At 41.0% G+C, this 20,555-nt stretch overlaps 1 protein-coding gene across 1 annotated transcript in view; it reads left to right on the top strand.

Annotated features, from left to right (window-relative positions):
- TMEM241 (transmembrane protein 241) overlaps window positions 1-20,555 on the top strand; it is a 533,877-nt gene that overhangs the window by 132,069 nt on the left and 381,253 nt on the right. The window contains exon 7 of the mRNA XM_069220019.1: window positions 1,966-2,017. Coding sequence (XP_069076120.1) covers window positions 1,966-2,017 — 52 coding nt within the window. The remainder of the gene's footprint in view (window positions 1-1,965; window positions 2,018-20,555) is intronic.

Genomic DNA, 20,555 nt, shown 5'->3' with positions numbered 1-20,555 from the left:
CATTGTCTTGGTGAAATACTTATTTATTCAACTTTATATGAGCTGTAAACACTACATTTAGTGTAACTCAGGATGAATAGCCGCAGGCAACAGTTTCTGCTCTCCTCAGCAGCTTGTCTTAGTCTGCTCGATAGCCATCTTTCTTCCAACCAGTGGTCTGAAGAGTACAGGCATCGGAAGAAATGCCACCTCTAAAGCTTTGGAGATGAACAGTCAGTGACACCAGCACATCTCCCCTTACTTAGCTGTGATGAGTCTTTCAGGGAGATGAGTGTAGCAGAGAGGACCGGTAGGCAGCTGTGTGACACGGGGGTGGTGTGGTACAAGCAATGTTGCTGAACTCTGACAAGGAGGAAGTGTGTGCTAATGGAAGTTTCTGGGTTAGGGTTAGAAATACAGTTCTCACAGAAAGGGTTGTCTTAAAGCAAATCTTCATGGTTAGTGTTCTCTTTTTCAGCCCTTGCAAAAGCAGAAATATGAGGAGTTTTTTGTCACAGTGTGGCCATTCCTTCACACAGTGAATTCTTCATCTCTGTGATTGCAGTGGATCACTCTTGCGAGAGCATTTTGACTTGGCCATTATCATGTCCGTTGCCATAAATGTGATGGTTTCATCTTCGTCCTCTTGTACTCAATCATCTGTAATATGCCATTTTTAAGCTAAACACTCTACAATGCGGCATCCAAGTAATGCAGGCTCATAGATGCTACCCGAGGGATTTGAGTATGTATTTTTACCCCAGGAAGGGTTTTTGTCAGTATTGCTGTGTGATAGTCTCTGAGTGTCTGGCACATAACGTTTGACTGAATTTCTGTTTTTAATATGTTATATTTCAAGTGTGGTACTTGGAAAAGAAACCTATGTATGCAGCAAAGTCACTGAAATTTCTACTAGACTTGATAAGACAAGGTATGTCATGAAAGTTCTGTTCAGTGCTGGAATGACAACCTATTATGCAGTGTTGGGTGCAGGCTCTACCTCAGGGAATCTGAACGATTCGTTCATGGCTACCAGCAAATGATGACAGACAAAAACTCAGTTAAAGAAAGTGGTAGTTATATTCTCCCAAATGCTTCCCTGTAGTTGAGAAATGTAAAGAGGTTCTGTCCTTGCCCAGTCTCTGGATATTTAAGCGTCTTCTCAACTGGATGATCAAAGAACAAGAACCACACCTCCTGGCAAAACAGTTATTTTTGACTATGGTGCCCTAATGTCTCTTATGAGCCTCATCGGTGACCTTTTTCTCATCATCTTGGAGAAAACCAGGTAAGTCCCACACAAAAATAAACCTTTGCTATGATGTATCAGTTTACACTGGAGCTACTTGTGAAAACAAATACGGTGGTACTAAGAAAAACATAGTAAATGCCCGGACTTTCAGCTAAACCTAACGGTAAAGTTAAGCTGAAAACATCTATATTACTCCTTCAGTGTAAATGTAAAATGTAAATTAGCACTTGTATAGCGCACTACTCACCCGTTAGGGTCTCAAGGCGCTGTACTCATACCGCTATGGAACCCCTCCTGGCTTTTCCCTGTGAGGCGCCCACTCCTGAGCACCCCCAGGGTGAAGCCAGGCATCCAAGCGCTGTTGGGGCCGTTGTGGAGATTAAGCAAGCTATTGCCCAGAGTTGCAGAGTGGGACCCATGAATTAGATTAGGCACCGAGGCGAGAATTATCTGGTCAAGGGGAATTGAGCCCAAGACTGCCGAAGCGGGACTTGAACCCTGGTCTTGAGCCAGATCTCTGCTTCAGGGTCTGCCGCTCTAACCATTGAGCCACATTTCTCCCTGAAACACAGGGGGGAATTGTCACGCGCCCTGAAGCAGGCAGCGACGTCATGGTTGGGTAGGGCCCCTGGGCTTGTTGTAAAATGGCTGCCGTGAGCCAGCTTGTTTGTTGTGCAGCGTTCGCTGGACCTAAAATGGACCCACAGGCTAAGCCTCTCTGTTTTCCTTGACAGTGCACTCTTCTTGCTGATAGCAGCTGGATGCCTTCCATTACATGATGCCCAGGTACGTTTGCTTCCAAATGCTGATCCTATTGCTATTGTAACTACAAAATGTTTCGCTGTCCCTGTAACTGCAGAGCCTAATTAACAAGTGCGAGTACACCAAACACTCTTTATTCCAGCCGCCTTCTTGCAAATTGATAGCACGTGAGGAGCTAGTCTCCCGCTGCCATCACAGTTAGTGCCATCTGCAACTTGCCAGGTTTGCTCTTCAATTAGGACCGTGTTGTGAAGAAATATTTTCAGGTTTTTATTTTTAGAACATTCCTCATTGTATCTCTTGTTATGGGCAGTCAATGAGACTGGAATTCTTCTTACAGATATGTTGATATTACCAGCCCATTTGCTGCCACGCGGCACAGTGCCTTAGAGCTACTCCTTTAAATGGATTGCATACAGTTTTGTTTTTGAACCTAGACCTCTTCGAAGGGAGCCATGCCTTTAATGTTGAACATACTTTTCATGTCATTGAAGAACTCTTTGCCACAATTGTTTTGATTTGGCTGTTTATTGTAGACAGTTGTTGAAACTATTTTATCTCCTGTGCAAACAGTAAAAATGTACATAGGCTGTATGTAGCAAGTGCAATATTTGGTTCCCTGTCATGCTATGGTAACTGTTCTACGCCTACCGCTGCACATCCACTTTAGCAAATGTCTAGTGTTCTCTCTTTGCACGTCAAAATATTCAGAACTGAAATGAAATATATATATATCACTGAAAAAAACAAAGGCTACAGGGACGTTATAATTAGGTTCTGAATTTACTTGTGCAAAACCATTGAAATTCTGCATTCATAGTTAGAGTTCTTTCAAGTAACTATAACTTGCGCCCTAAGGTTACTATAACTCGCGTCCTGGCCATACACAGTTTTTTAAAATCAATAATGTTATTGCAAACGTTGCAGTGTTATCAAAGATGCCATACAAGATCTCATCAATGACATAACATGTGGAGTCATTAGTTGTGCATGGCGAAGGCACAAGTTATAGTTACCTTATGTCCCTGTAACCTTTGTTTTTTTTCAGTGAATTTCAGTGTTTTTTTTAGCATAAAGTAATTTTAATTACTATACATTATTTCAACCCCGGCCGCACACGGTCGCCACTAGGTAATTATAGTTAGGACCTAGTTTCTATGAAAGAAGGGTTTTATGACTTGCCTATATCTCTGGCGCTGCTAGATGTATCTTCACGAATTTTTTAAAAAAATTCGACAGTCATGTCAGCTGCACTCTGGAAAGTTTTGCCGTGATCTGTCACACGGGGCAGAGAAAAGGGGGGGATCAAAAAAGGTGTGTTTCCAATGCTAATTCCCATATGGATATTTCATAGGTCTACAGCCCGAACCACTGGATGGAATTACATCACATTTGGCAAAAAGGTAGCTCTTGGTCCAGAAAAACGCCCTTTTTGTGATTTGGCGTAAATCCGTTAAGTAGTTTTTTTCAGTAAAAAAACAAAAACGAAATTTGTATATATAGGAATGTGAAGGCTTCGCAAACCCTCTTGAACGCGTGTGAGATCTGTTTGGCTGCCAACACTTCAACAAGAAAGTGTTGGCGGGCATCTTGGGTCTTGGCTTCCGCCAAGTCCCAGAAAAAAAAAATGAAAAAAAAACAAAAGCTCAGGTGGTAGGGTCCCTCCCCCTAACGCCCTCCCCTTCTCCCACAGAGCAAGCAAGTATTTAAAAAAAAATATTTGACAAGAGGTGTGGTGGATCCACTGAAATTAAAACATTTAAAAAAAATGAAAATCAACCACAGGCTCCTGAGCTTATTTCACTGGAGCCCCCAGTTGGGTCAGGTCCTTGGGGCATTCATGTATTCAATGCGGTAGGGGCTCCTGCCCCCTCCCCCCCGTAGCCATGGGGACCACCAGTGAAAAAAAAAAAATATATATATATATATCAGACAGCAACGCGGTTCGATGAAAGGCGCCGCGCTCAACGAGTACCGGTGCTACAGCTCTGGGTGAACCAGCCCAAAAGTAAATGTTGCATCAAAAATTTAGCCGTGCACTCCACCAGGGTGAAAATAATTCTTGAATTTTATTTGAAACAAAAAAGAACAGAACAACGCGTTTCGACCGGATGGTCTTTGTCAAGTTCAACAAACAATTAACAAAGCAAGTTCCTTTTATAGTGGAATATATTAAACTCATATAGTGCATGCTGGGAGCTGTAGTTAAACAAATGTTACATAAATTAAATACAGATTTTCAGAATTACGTGATTTTACAAACAATCTATTCATGGTGAAAATACAATCATAATTAAATTTCCATATTCTTTTATTTTTTATTTTTAAAGTTAAATATCTTGCAAACTTACTTCATTTATATATAATTTCAATCTCACATTTCCCCTGTTACCTTCATTAACTCTATACTGATATTTTAACTCAATTGTTCTAGTAATACTATTATAAAAATGTTTTATTATTGTTTAACTAGTTTCATATAAATTAGAACTTGCTCTAAAAACAAAAGAGATCAAATTTAATTTGTATCCAATGCTCACAATGATGATTTCGGATAGTTGTTATTTAGGAGTTTAGCCGATCAGAGATTTCACTGTCACAGTTCATGTAAGCTGCTTAAGTTATGTATTCATAAATGAACATAAAGTTCCTCATCATTATTCATCCCTAAAGGGGCCTTAGTTTTCATTCGAATTATGAACTTCGATTCTAATTGTCTTAACTTTCTAACTCGGTCCCCTCCTCTTTCATGATCTGGGATGTGATCTATACCATAATATCTCAGTGTCCTCCAATCATTCGATGTATGTGTCTGTAAATGTCTGGCTGTCGCATATGTATAATCCTTATGGGTAATAGCTCTAATATGTTCAAGGATTCTTTTTTTAAGTGCACAAATTGTACTTCCTATATACTTTAGACCACAATGACATTCTATTATGTAAATTACATATTTCGTTTCACATGTAATTTTATGTTTTATAGACCATTCCTGCCCATTTGGTAAATTGATTTTCTTCATTGATTGCCCTATTTTGCATGCTTTAAAGGAATTACATTTGACGAAGCCCTTGTTCTCTACCTCAAGCCAATTACTATCTTTTTCTAACACAAAATGACTTTTAACCAAATATCCTTAATACTGGGTGCCTTTTTGTATGAGAACAAGGGTTTCGAACCTATTATGGGTCCCAAATCCGAATCCTTGCCTATTATTCCCCAATGTTTGCACAGAATATTTTTAATTAATGTGCTTTCCTTGGTGTATTGCATAATCATTCACACTTTTTCTTCAGATTCTCCTTTTCTTTTGTTAAATAAAAATTCCTCCCGTTTTTTAGATTGAATAATACTCATATTACTCTTAAGGATCTTCTCATTATATCCTCGAGTTTTAAATCTCTCATATGTTTCATCCAATTTTGTTAGTAGATCTCTATCATGAGAACAATTTCTCTTCATTCTAATAAATTCCCCAAAGGGGATACTATTTACTAAATGTTTGGGATGAAAGCTTTTACCATGTAGTACACTATTACAAGCGGTCTCCTTCCAGTACACCGTAGTTTCAATCTTGTTGTTCTCAACGTAGATAGTAATGTCTAAGAAATTTATAGATGTTTTACTAGTTTCATAAGTGAATTTTAGACCAACTTCATTGTTATTCAGAATATTGAAATACTGCATAAATTCACCTTTTGATCCATTCCAAATTATAAAAAGCTAATCTATGAAACGAACCCATAGTAATGCTTTCTCAGCAAATTCCTCATTTTGTTTGTTCCATGCTATTTCCCTTTCCCACCAACCCATCACTAGGTTGGCATAATTCGGAGAAAAGGAGATGCCCATTTAGTAAATAGTATCCCCTTTGGGGAATTTATTAGAATGAAGAGAAATTGTTCTCATGATAGAGATCTACTAACAAAATTGGATGAAACATATGAGAGATTTAAAACTCGAGGATATAATGAGAAGATCCTTAAGAGTAATATGAGTATTATTCAATCTAAAAAACGTGAGGAATTTTTATTTCACAAAAGAAAAGGAGAATCTGAAGAAAAAGTGCGAATGATTATGCAATACACCAAGGAAAGCACATTAATTAAAAATATTCTGTGCAAACATTGGGGAATAATAGGCAAGGATTCGGATTTGGGACCCATAATAGGTTCGAAACCCTTGTTCTCATACAAAAAGGCACCCAGTATTAAGGATATATTGGTTAAAAGTCATTTTGTGTTAGAAAAAGATAGTAATTGGCTTGAGGTAGAGAACAAGGGCTTCGTCAAATGTAATTCCTGTAAAGCATGCAAAATAGGGCAATCAATGAAGAAAATCAATTTACCAAATGGGCAGGAATGGTCTATAAAACATAAAATTACATGTGAAGCGAAATATGTAATTTACATAATAGAATGTCATTGTGGTCTAAAGTATATAGGAAGTACAATTTGTGCACTTAAAAAAAGAATCCTTGAACATATTAGAGCTATTACCCATAAGGATTATACATATGCGACAGCCAGACATTTACAGACACATACATCGAATGATTGGAGGACACTGAGATATTATGGTATAGATCACATCCCAGATCATGAAAGAGGAGGGAACCGAGTTAGAAAGTTAAGACAATTATAATCGAAGTTCATAATTCGAATGAAAACTAAGGCCCCTTTAGGGATGAATAATGATGAGGAACTTTATGTTCATTTATGAATACATAACTTAAGCAGCTTACATGAACTGTGACAGTGAAATCTCTGATCGGCTAAACTCCTAAATAACAACTATCCGAAATCATCATTGTGAGCATTGGATACAAATTAAATTTGATCTCTTTTGTTTTTAGAGCAAGTTCTAATTTATATGAAACTAGTTAAACAATAATAAAACATTTTTATAATAGTATTACTAGAACAATTGAGTTAAAATATCAGTATAGAGTTAATGAAGGTAACAGGGGAAATGTGAGATTGAAATTATATATAAATGAAGTAAGTTTGCAAGATATTTAACTTTAAAAATAAAAAATAAAAGAATATGGAAATTTAATTATGATTGTATTTTCACCATGAATAGATTGTTTGTAAAATCACGTAATTCTGAAAATCTGTATTTAATTTATGTAACATTTGTTTAACTACAGCTCCCAGCATGCACTATATGAGTTTAATATATTCCACTATAAAAGGAACTTGCTTTGTTAATTGTTTGTTGAACTTGACAAAGACCATCCGGTCGAAACGCGTTGTTCTGTTCTTTTTTGTTTCAAATAAAATTCAAGAATTATTTTCACCCTGGTGGAGTGCACAGCTAAATTTTTGATGCAACATATATATATATATATATATATATATATATATATATATATATATATATATATATATATATATGCTTTCTGCGCCAAGTTGAAAAATGACAAAAACCTTTTACTTAGAAATGGAGTACAGCAAGAGTCTTCATTGAGCCCTACCCTTTTTTAATGTATATGTACAACCAAAAGCAGATCTGGTGCAAAGACATGAGGGGTCATTCTGACCCCGGCGCCCGCCGGCCCAGCGGGAAGGGGGCCTGCAACACTGAAGCCGGCTCCGAATGGAGCCGGCGGTGTTGCAGGTGTGCGATGGGTGCAGTTGCACCCGTCGCGCTTTTCACTGTCTGCTAGGCAGACAGTGAAAAGCAGGCTGGGGCCCTGTTAGGGGGCCCCTGCACTGCCCATGCCAGTGGGATGGGCAGTGCAGGGGCCCCCAGGGGCCCCTAGACACTCGTTACCGCCAGCCTCTTCCTGGCGGTGTAAACCGCCCGAAACAGGCTGGCGGTAAGGGGGTGCAGCGCCGCCATGGCGGATTCGCCCAGCCGGGGGAAATCCGGCGGGAAACCGCCGGACCCGGTTTTCTGACCGCGGCTTTACGGCCGCGGTCAGAATGGGCAGGGAAGCACCGCCAGCCTGTTGGCGGTGCTTCCGTCATCCACGGCCCTGGCGGTCTTTGACCGCCAGGGTCGGAATGACCCCCATGGTATCTTATATCATCTGTTCACAATTGGTCATCTCTCTTTCTAATGATCACATTAACCATTAACCATGCTGAGCAGTTAAAAAACTACCTTTTGGGGGTGGCCATGTGGATGGGAGATAGCCTCCCCCCAAATTCAGCGGAGGAAAAATCGAGGTCATAATAGTCAGAAACAACATACATGTCTGGACAACTAACTGTTGGACTGACTTACTTGGACCTTCTCCGTGAGCTAAAGCCTATGGTTAAATCCTTAGGGACCCTAGCCCAGATTACTCGGAATACTGTTGTTCGGGCATTGGTGACATCTCATTTGAATGGTGGTAATGTCCTTTCCCTGTGAGTCACCCAAGTAATTTTAAAGAGACTGAATCATTCAGAATGCTGTCTCTCAGATTCTTTTATGTTTGCCTAAACATGACTTAATATTGTCCCACCTTGTAGACCTTCATTGGCTCCCCTTACAGGAGCAGATATATTTTAAAACTCTATGCCTAGCATTTTGATCTTTAACCAACACGGACCTTCTGTTCCTAGGCCAGATGGTCAAGCCCTATTCTCCAGCCTGAGCATTAAGATGTGGCCATCGGAATCTCACAATAATTCAGAGATTTCTAAAAAACATATCTGGCTCCCATGCTCTGGATCTTTACCCCTTCACATTAGACTCTCTGAACAAATCTCTCTTCCGGAACTTGCTGAAGACATGGCTGTATCACACTGTAGACTGGACTTTCATTGTAAGGTCCTCTAACACTGGGAAGCCCCTCGGGGTCGCCATGCCCTTCACAAAGCAATAAATTACAATTTACAGTTTCACTCCAGGCACAGTGTTACAGGTTTGGATTAGTAAAATGCTACCCAAGCCAACCTGGAATGATTAAAAGCAGTTCCTGACATATGTGTTTAGCTCTCATTAGAGCCTGGGAAAAAACATAGCTTTGTCTTGACTCGTGGGGCACCAAGTATAGGTAAAAACTAAACCCGCACAAGCTTAGAGTCCTGCATAAATAATTAACAACAAGGATAGGAACTCTGAGTAGGTCCCAAGTTTCGGTGGAGTGCTGCTACTGTTGGAACTCATCTACTACACCAGCAACTCTCTAAATCTGCCCATCTTAAACGTCTGATTTTCTAGCAGAGTTTTTACTCATAGCGTTAGCACACTGCTATCCACGGTGAGCTAGAAAAATGACAAACGCATTTTACCACTCCAGGGGATAGGACATGCTGTTTGTAAGTATTATGTTGCTCAGTATTCAGAATGCAATCGTTCAATATTTGAAAACAAATAATCCAACCAAATAGAGTTTTAAAAAGAGCTTTTTAACACAACTGAATGGCACATAATCAAAGATATGGTATCAGTCTAGCCATTATGCAACTGTGTGATCTTGATCTGTGATACGATCACTATGTGGTCGCAGGGCTTGTGCATTCAGTTCTCCAAAAATATAGGACAGCAGGACCTCAATGCATAGCTAAGATTCGTTAAACTGTGGTTAACCAATGCCATTCAAGAATGCAGTCTCCTGCGATGTACTGTACACAATGGCTGGAGTATCTACCACCTGAATTCAAGTCTGCATTGTGCCCACTATATTGTCTTCATGTATCATACATTTTTTCAATGCTGTTTTTGAAGTAAAAACAATATTTCTCGGCTCAGTGTAAAGTTGTGTCGTCTCTAGTTCCCCGCGATGGCACAAAACCTGTGGGGTGTGAAGTTTGGACAACCGTTAACAGATGCTAAGTGGAAAATGACGTACAGAGTTGTCAAGGACGTATCTAGCAATGCAAGCTTTCAGCTGGTGCACTTACATTTCCTTCACCACACCTATATGACTCCCCTCAAGCTGCAAAAATGTGTCCCCATAGTTCTCTGTCTTGCCTTCGCTGCAGGGCTGGGGAGGCCATATTCATATATATGGTATGAGCCTGCCTTGAGGTCCGTACTTACTGGCACTAGGTAGTCCACAGATTGTGTACAGTAAAAAACGTTCATATAAGTGCAACCCCTAGCTACTGTATATTTGGCATCATATGACATCCCAGAAGCTTAAAAATGCTGCATAGGTTTTCTATGCTGGGTCGAGTTCTAGCAAAACATTGGGTCGCAATAAACTGAATCAGGCTGACAGGGCTAACCATGGAGTCATAGAGTCCTGGGAAACGAATCTGGTGGAGTGGTCGTTGGCAGAGGAGCTCAGAATTGAGACCTTAGGATGGATTATAGGGCGATGGAGGACGAACTCCTGTGGTCCACAGTGATGCAGATGATGACTAAGAGAGTGGAGTGAGAGGATACGCTCAGTAGGATTGTCAGGCCAGAGGTACAGGATCTCTGATACCCAGAGCGTGGAAGATACCCTGAGGGGCGGCAGCATGAGTGCAATGCATAGTGATGCATCAGGGTTTTCAAAGATTGCAAAGATTGTCATGCTTTTGTTGATGGTACGTTAGGGTGCTGATTTGTATCTAGTAGAATACAATAACTTAATGGTCCCCTGTAATCTTGTGCATTGTATGGATTTTGAATATAACACCACTGCACAGTCAGATGCTCATGTAAACCTATGGCAAAAGAATGTGTTTGCAAGCTTTATCTATTTTTCTTTGTTGTTAAAAAATATAATAAAAGTTATAAAAGAAAATGTTGTGTCTTCTCTGCCAAACCCAAGATCAGAGGGTACTTGTGTCTTGTTCCGAAAAACTATATCCCAGAAAGCTCCAGGACCAACAGCTACCATTCCCTCTCCTGAGACTAGTTTTGGGACAAAGACTACAAAAGTACTCTGACCTGTACAGTCAGTGAAATTGAGAAGAGGAAGAAATCCCATGACCCAGAATACACCTGCAGTTGAAACTGAGCTTTTAAAAACAGATTCTAATTTAAAAAGAAGAATTGGCAAAGGCAATAGGTCTCACCTTTACAATACAAGTGGTAAGCTATTGACTTTGCCAATGCCTGTTTGTAAAGCATTTTTTAAAGAAAGTAATTGAAAATACCGGCATAAAACAAACACATATCCTAAGTTATTTTGAAACTGCACCTTCGCTTCAATATTTTCAACCATTTTAAACAACATTTTTTTTCAATTCCTTATCACACAGGAAACTCATCACAATTTAAAAATAATAATAATGAAGAATCTGAATTTTAAGGACAAATGCATTGTTTCCTTGACATGCTACCTGGTGCAACAGCTGAAAATGCATGCAAAGCGCTGCATCAGAGAGACCATGATGTAGCTGGACTTGCTATAACCTCCTTCTGACACGTGCTTCTTGTGCACTATGTGGACAACACATCAAGTTTTTTAAATGGTTTTACTGGCAAAAGTTTCCTAAACAAATGATCATCAGCAGGCCAGTAACATCATCCAGAGGCGCAGTATAATAAAACAGCAAAGTCATTTACATCATATTATACTCAATTGGAGAATATATTCACAAAACATGTACCTCCAGATAATCTCTGAGTTGCTAAATGGAGCATCAATCTCTATAGGAGCCCTGGAATTCTATCACCAGCACAGATTGTCCATCCCAAACTCTAGTGATGTCTTGCTACATCACTGCTAGTCCCATTCCACATTGTGGCGGATCGTTCTAGATACCCAATAACATTACCTTAGCCTTCAGGTTTATGGGAAGCCCTGACACCTGAAGCAGTTGGTGTTCACTCTGGCCCAGAAGCCCCAAATTTATTGGCACCTCCAAAGTTTGTGGATGAAAGAGCCCACCTCCCTAAAATCTCTCAAGCACAAGTCAGTGTTTTTTCTCCCAACTGAATGAGTCCAACTCTAATCGAATCACCACATCCCTGGGATGGAGCAGTATCTCCTCTTAGGTCACATTCTCTAGTAAGTTTGTCTCTCTCCCCTTTGAATTATAGATGATCTAGTAAAGTCAAATCCAAGAAACCACCTTTTTTGCAAGAGCCTCCCTAGTACTTTATGGCCTACTGGAGTGTTATCAGGGATATCACTGACAAAATCCACTTATTTTTTCAAAGTCTGATGCTATTCTTACCCTGTACCTAATCCAACATAGAGATCCTGCTCGCTTTTGAAAACTTTTAGATCTTTGAGATCAGACATGGCATTTCTAGCCCATTGTGGAGTTTCCTGGATCATGATCTTATTTCAGCCTTGAGTTATCTTGGTTGCCTACCATGCATCGACTACTGATCTTGTTGTCTCTGGAAGTCCATCAAGGAACCTACCAGTATATAAGGCTCCATGATAATCATTAATCCTAAACATGTGGCAGTCTTATCGAGAGACACAAAATGCTCATCCATTAACCACTGCAAGTGTGAATGCACTCATTTATAGACATACCATCATCCTAGATCCCTCTATATAGGTGGTTCCCAACCTTTTCACTTCTGTGGACCCCCACTTTATCATTACTGGAACCTGGGGACCCACACTGAATCATTATTGGAATCCTGGGACACCCTCACTGAGTCATTACTGAAAGCTAAACTGTTAATATTATTTAATTGTCTAAGCAGTTGCGGACCCCCCCCAGGAGGCTTTGCGGACCCCCAGAGGTCCCTGGACTACAGGTTGGGAACCACTGCCCTATATAGTGTTGCAAGTGACATCCGAAGTAGGCAGCTCCTGTTATCTCTGGCAAAATGCATCTAGTTTTTTTTACATCTTGATCCCAATGTATTTGAAGCCAGGTTTAGACATTAGAAAATAGCATAGGAAGTGTGTCACGGGGGACCAGTTCATAAGAAGAAACATGCATTTGTGAAGCCAATAGGTCTGGCTTGAATCTGACAAAGCATGTTAACATAGGCATTTTTGAATGCTGCTTACATGCTCTGCATGCACAAATGTAGCTTGACATATTGAAGTATTTCCTATTGGCTTTGCCAGTGCGGGAATAGGCGACAAAAGGGATTGCTTGCTGTAGAGAATGCTAATCAGAAATAACAATAGAAAATAAGAAATTTAATGTGACAGAGTGTTGAGTGAGTGCCCTTTTCAGATACAAAAATGACCTTATGCTTTCTAGTGGAAACACTTTCTGGAAGGCAGAATGATACACCAAACAGCCAGTAGCTTGTTGGGTGATAAACCTCTTCCAGGTGGACCCAAAGGCCATTCTAGGTACTTTTTAAAAACGTGGTAATAATATGTTTGTCAAGCCGGACTCACAGAGCTTGCTTCGCACAATTAATACTAAAATCACAGTTACATCTACACACTAAAAATATAAAGAGTTCTAGTTATAACTGTGCACCTTTTGTGAACTCTGACCTTTATTATTCTCCTGGGTCTTACACATTCCAGGCATCCTTGCTTCTCAATTTGCCCCCTTTGCAGAAACAAAAATGGAGGAGCTACAGGGGATGGTGGGGAACATTACAAATACAGAGGCCAGTATTTGGGGCTATCTCACAGCAAAGAAAACACAATGGGACAAACTGTAGCAGAATTGTCACCTCACAGCATATGCTGCATCCTGTAAAACAAAAAGATTTAAAAAAGAAAGAAAAGATACAATTACCTAAAGATGCACATCAAGGTCTCTGACCTCAGGCAGTGGTGTCTTTCCACTGGAGCATGTATCCCATCCACATTCACTCTCAGACAGTGGGAGAAGAACCTCTTGGTCATTGGCCTCGAGGGATGGCAAGTCCAGAGCTTGGGGTTTATCCACAGTAGGGGCCAGATGTAGCAAAGGTTTTTACCCATTCTGTGTCTATGGGAAAAAGTGTTCGTACATATGGCCCTAGATGATTTAAGACAATGTAGTTGCACTACCCAGCAGCTTCTCGGGATACAGGCCAGAAGGAAAACAATGAGGATACTGTCCAAGGAGAGGTATGTACCCTGTTAGTTAGCATCAACCACCAATGATAGCTTAATCAATCGCCATTAAAAATGGCTGTAGGGCACTCAACACACACCCTGATGAATCATATGGCAGCAGTTATCACCATTACTGCAGTGCTACAGTGATGTTTCAGCACTTCAAACCCAGGGGTGACCAGCAAAGTGTATCCGCCATAGTTGAGGCACGTTCAGTGGACAAAACATTGTGGTGATAATGCCAAATGCTGTGTTCTAGAGCCCGACAGTGGTTTGTGCGTGTGAGAGATGTTGGCTCTCATGACTACCACATCTTATAAGGTTGTTGTGTTTGTGATGTGCAGGAATTGTCTTTTATGTGAGATGATGCCCCAAATGTGAGTCCAGGGACATAGGCACAGCAATCCTTTATTTTTATATAACTCACTCTGGGGTCCTGGGTTTAAGATGGATTCCAGGTCCAGTTTGTCTTCCCCATGCAAGAGGGGAGCAGATAAGCACAGCAAAGCAGCAACTCTTTTGTAGTGGTAGTCCAGCAGAGTGACAGTCCTTTCAGCAGCACAGCAGTCCTTCTTCCTGGCAGAGTATCCACAGGTCCAGACGTGTACTAAAGTGGTGGTGTAAGAGGTCCAGTACTTATAACAATGTGGGCCTTTAAAGTGGGGAGATTTCAAAGACGTGCTACGGGGGTTAGGCAGCCCGTTGTGTGGGGACAGGGCACAGCCTATTCAGGTGTGAGTGAGACTGTGCCCAGCTCCTCCATCCCACCCTCTCAAGATGGTCCATCAAGTCACACTTAACCTCCCATGGTGTGTGGCTGCCTAGGTGGAATACACAAAGCCCAGCTGTGAACCACCCCAGACAAGTGATCAGAGACAGGCAACAGGCATCAAATGGCTACTGTAAGAAAATGTCAACTTTCTAAAAGTGGCATTTTCAGAGTTGCAATTTGAACTCCGACTTCACAGTGAGTTTGGATTTTAAATTGTGATTCCAAAGACACCAAACTTGAAAAGTCTATCTCTTAACAATCGGGAATTACAGCTATAAAATGTAATAAGGTAGTTCCAAAGTTATCCTAGGGGAGAGATAGGCATGCCAGTAATGAAAATTGACTTTGGGAGTTTTTCACTACCAGGATATGCATGTCTTAAAAGTACATGTCCCTCTGGTTTGTTTGGAACCTGCCTTAGGGGGTGTCTCATATGTATAAAAAGGGTAGGTTTGTGCCTGGCAAAAGGATTATCTTGCCAGGTCGACATGGCAGCTCAAAACCGCACATACAGGCTCTCCAATGGCAGGCCTGAGACATGTTCAGAGGGCTTCGTAAGTTGGTGGCACAGTTGGTGCTGCAGGGCCACTAGTAACATTTAATGTATATTCCCTCGGTACATGTAGTACCGTTTTAATAGGGACTTACAAGTAAATTAAATATGTCAATTATTGATGAACCAATATTACCATGTTTAGAGGAGGGAGCACAAGCACTTTAGCATTAGTTAGCACTGGTAAAATGCAGAGTCCTAAAACCAGAAAAAGACCAGTTAGAAAAGTGAAAGAGGTAGGGAAAAATTTGGGGAGAAAACCACCGTAAGGTTGACGGGTCTAACACCATTGTTTTAATCTTTACTCCTGGAGCACATCTCAGAATAGCAGCTTCTGTGCTGTTTTTTTTTATTCTGTCAAGTGATTTTGTGAACTACTTCTCGGTAACTCTGAATTTGGTTTCAAGAATTTTCCATGAGCATTCCTGGAATACCGACTTTAGGGCCAGATGTACTAAGATTTCAGTTTATGGTTTCCTAATTGCAAATCTTTGCCATTCGCAATTAAGAAATTGTGAACTGTGATGTATGAATGTGTCTCAGATACATTTAACGATTTCCAGTGGATCGTAAATAACCTGCCTCATCAATATTCATGAGGCAGGTTGCAATTTGCGACCCATTGTGAATGGCATATATCACAGGGATAATGGCCTGCTGGGGTCAGCAGACCACCATGCCTGTGATTGCTTTTTAAATAAAGCAATATTTTTCTTTAAATGCAGCCTGTTTTCCTCTTAGGGAGTAGGCAGTGGTCCATAGGACAATACCGGCTCTTAAGAATGTTTGCACCCACATTCACAAAGGGGAAGGGGTCCCTTGCGAATGAGATACCACCAACATGAAGTGCATTCTGGTTGCAAAACATTCATACATCACCCTGCAAGTCACTATTAGGAAGGGATGCCCTTAACACGCCCCTCTCTAATACCGAATTGTTAACCCATTTTGCAATTCTGTAACAGGTGACCGAATCGCAGAATGGGTTTCGTACTTGGGGAAATGCTTTTTAGCGGTTACAAACAACCAAATTCTCAGTTTGTGACCGCTAAAAACTTTTGTACATCTGGCATCTAATGGGTTACAGATGAATAATTTACATACTCTTCAATCTGAACTTGCATGGTAGACCTTTTTAACACCCTTACCTTTTTTGTACTTGTTATGATTTAGTGACTACTACTTGATGTAGCCTCATTCTTTTTTTTGAAAAACCTTTCTCTGGGTTTTAGGAACATATGCATAAATATATGCATTGTATATTTTCACCTACGGTTTGTGTAGATTTGCATATTTTTATTAATTCATTAAATCCCTAATAGAGTACAACATGCATACTTGAGTGTGTTTTCAGCACCGCAGAAGTGTTCAAATGCACATTGTCCTTGATTTTCTTTTCCATTTGTGAGTGTTAGACCTGGCAGCTCTTGCCATGGTTTCCCTGTACTTTGTGCTTCTGACCTCCTGTTTTTGGACTCTGTGCTGCAATTCGTTTTGGCTGGTGTTGATACTCTGTGCACTTTACGACGGCTAACCAGTGCTAAAGTGCAAGTGCTCTCTGTCTAAATTGTATTGGTCATTGATTATCCATGAGTGGCATATTTGATTTACTACTAAGTCCCTTTTAAAGTGCACTAGAGGTGCCCAGGGTCTGTAAATCAAATGCTACCAGTGGGCCTGCGGCACTGATTGTGCCACCCACATGAGTAGCCCTGTAAATATGTATCAGACCTGCTACTGCAGTGTCTGTGTGTACATTTTTAAACTGCCAGTTCAACCTGGCAAATGCATTCACTTGCCAGGCCCACACTTTCCCTTTTACTACATGAAAGTCACCCCTAATGTGGGCTCTAGGCAGCCCCATGGGCAGTGTGCAGTGTATTTAAAAGGTAGGGCATGTACGGATGTGTTGTACATGTCCTGATAGTTAAATACTGCCAAATTTGTTTTTCACTATTGCAAGACCTGTCTTTTTCATAGGTTAACACGGGGACTGCCTTTCAATATCTTTTAAATGCAGTTTCCCATTGGGAGCAGATAGAGATATGGAGTTAGTGGTCTCAGAACTGACAATTTAAAAATACATCTTTTGGTAGAGTTGGTTTTTAGATTGTCTGTTTGAAAATGCCACTTTTAGAAAGTGGGCATTTTCTTGTGTAACCCTTCTGTGCCTCTGCTTGCTTGTGCATTCCACGTCTGGGTCAGACTGACAGTTGGGCTGTTGTGAATTCCCTCTAGACAGTGACACAAAGGGAGCTGGGGTGCAGCCTGCATATCCTGATGAGTCTCCACTTACACCTGAAAGGGCTGTGTCTTGCTCACACAATGCAGTCTCCACCCCCTGGTGTGTGTCTGGGCCCTGGTCTGGATAAGGCAGGATCTTGTGAACAACAGAGACTTTCCTTTTAAGTGTGCCTACTTCAAAGGCAGAACTGGGTATAAGTAGTGGACCCAAAACCCCAGATTTTCAGATTACGTCTGGATCAAGAGGAACCTCTGCCAAGGAGAAGAGCTTGTTGCTTGAGGAGGACCTGCCACTCTACCTGTTGCTTTGCTGTGCTGGCCTGCTACTGCTACTTATGCCTTACTAATGAAGGGGCAGGACTTTGCTTTTTGAAATCCTGCTTGTGAAGTTTCTCCAAGGGCTTGGGCTGAGCTTGCCTCCTGTTAAGAAGCCTCAGGGACATCAAATACTTCACCTACCAGCACCTGGGTACTCCTGCTGAGGACCCTGACTTGCCAAATGGTGCCAATCCAGTTCCTGGGCCCTTGGAAGTGAGTTCTGGTGAGAAAGCAAGAAGATCCAGGCACACCGACTCCGGACGACTCCCGAGCCGGCCCCACTGCACGATTCCGCGCCACTGCGTGCAACCCAAAGCCATGGTCCCTGCTGGAGTGCAACGACCCTGACCGACACTGCAGGCCTGGCGCCACCACAGCCATGCTGAAGTTCTGCAACTCTGTAACCATGTCACCGACATCTGTGGCATCCAACTCCGCCGCGGCACCAGCAGCCCCGTGGCATGACCGCGACCTCGTAGGGTCACCCAAAATGTCTTGACCCGCCAGATTCATCAACTCTGCCAGATCGTCAGGGACGGATGCCTCGCACCAAATCCAGCGACGCCTTTCCTCCCCAACTCTTTGGCTTCGGATTGTTGGGGATGACTCCATCATGGCGCCGCAATAACTCTAAATTGAAGCATTTGTGTTTCCAAGTGCTATATTCAAGTTTAATCTTTAAAAATTCATAACTTTGCTTGTGTATGTTGGATTTTGTCACTTTAGTCTTGTTTTACTCAGATAAATATTGGCTATTTTTCTAAGCTGGTGTTGAGTCCTTTTATGGTGTTTTCACTGTTTTACTGTGTGTGATTGTACAACTACTTTACACATTGCCTCTGAGATAAGCCTGACTGCTTGTTCCAAGCTACCAAGGGGGTGAGCAGGGGTTATCTGAGCTGTGTATCTCCCTTACCCTTACTAGAGTGAGGGTCCCTGCTTGGACAGAGTGCAAACTGACTGCCAACCAGAGACCCCATTTCAGTATTGGTTGGTGAAGAAGAAGGAAATATGAATAAGGAGGAAATGATTTGTGTGGCGGTGAATGTGGAGGATGCATTGGAAGGAAAGTTAACCTCTATTACCAAAGAAGAATAGGGAATTCAGCTTTAAATAATGATATTTTTGAAGACTTAGTGAGAAGGATTTGTGAGGGGTGGAAGAGAGAAGGTGATATGAGACCAGCTTTAAGACGTTTTGTTAAACTACAAGAGGAACTTGGCACAGGAGGCACAGATACCTTAGTTTTGAGGCGTGAGAGATATATACCAGCGAAAGGAGCGAGAAAGACATTGATTTTATTGGTGCATGAAGGTCATTGGGGACAATCTCTTACAAATAAACGTTTAAAGGAAAAGTATTGGAGGCCTGGAATGGATAGGGATGTGAAAGATTGGGTGTAGAGGTGTTTGTTCTATACCGAGAGTAAGAAGCGATTGAAGATAGGAGTACAAAGTATGGATTCATTAAGTAACAGTTAAAGTGCCAGTGAGAGTGCATGGGAAAAAGTGTGCCTAGACTTTCTAGGTCCCATGAACTAATTGGGAGAAATAAAAGATTTGGCATGGTTTTGGAAGATGTATTTTCTATGTGGGTGGCAGTGGAATTTTTGGGGAATATCAAAACTGAGAGTGTCATAAAGACTTTCGAACAAATCTCAATGAGGGAAGCTAGTCAAGGAATACTGATTACAGACAATGGTACACAATTGACCTCCAATGCTATGCAAAAGTTATTGAGGGGGCATGGCATGAAACATATATGTAAATCATGATATACTCTTCAAGGAAACAGTATGTTGGAATGAATTAATTGCATGGTGAAAGGAACTATACAGAAGGCGATGCATGGAAAACGGGATGTAAAAAAAAAGTGTGGCAAATATTGTGTGGTCATAAAATACCACCGAAAATGCTGTTCCAGGTGAAACTCCCCTCAAAAGGATGATAGGGAGAGAAGCAAGAATGAAATTATCATCTCAGTGGTAAACTGAAAATAAAGTAAGCAAGGAACAAAGAACAACCATGGGTCCGGGATAAACAGGAGTGGGAGATTTGGTGAAAGTACATTTGGGGAAAAGAGATAATGGTGTAAACATATTTTCTAATCCCATAGAGGTGAGAGAATTGCCTGAGTGGCATGGTGCATTGACGAATGGACATAAGTGTAATAAAAGAACAGTCGATTTATATTGCAAGATGGATGATCTGGGCATGTGAAACAGGAAAGGAAAAAATGCAGAAGAGCAGAGTTGTAATGGGTTTATGTTAATGGATGATGTGGAGATGAGTGGTGAAGATGGAGTTGTGGACGGTGATTTGAGGAGGGTTAAGGTTCAGATAGTCAAGATTAATTTGTATGGATAGATAACATTTTAGACAACCTTTGAGACAACATCACGTCAGTTAGATTTTCTGATTATTCAATAAAGTAAGATTATATTCATCATCATCATCACACGCAAGCTTTATTCGGTCATATTTAACCATCAAAGCAATAGGATCACAACAGCTAAAATACAATGTATACATAATAAATACAGGAAGAAAAAGGAAAATAATTTAAAAAAGAAATTAAAAAACATGTATACTAAAATCCTTAGCATGCTTCCCCTAAGAGGTATTTAACCACCTAAAAACCCATCTCTCTTTATCGTCCTCATTAGCATCTAGTAAAAGGTCACAGTAATCATGAAACTGTTTTGTAAGACCAAGAAATAAATAAGTTAAAAGCTATAATCACTTAAAATCATTTTGGCTTTTTAAATAACGTGTGCGTATATGCCATGCGGCCACAAGGAACTTGCTGACCGCACAGATTA

The sequence above is a fragment of the Pleurodeles waltl genome, chromosome 2_2, assembly GCF_031143425.1.
Source record: "Pleurodeles waltl isolate 20211129_DDA chromosome 2_2, aPleWal1.hap1.20221129, whole genome shotgun sequence".
In the NCBI taxonomy this organism is placed as follows: domain Eukaryota; kingdom Metazoa; phylum Chordata; class Amphibia; order Caudata; family Salamandridae; genus Pleurodeles; species Pleurodeles waltl.
The sequence above is the reverse complement of the archived record's forward strand: the minus strand, read 5'-3'. Positions and strand labels throughout refer to the sequence as shown.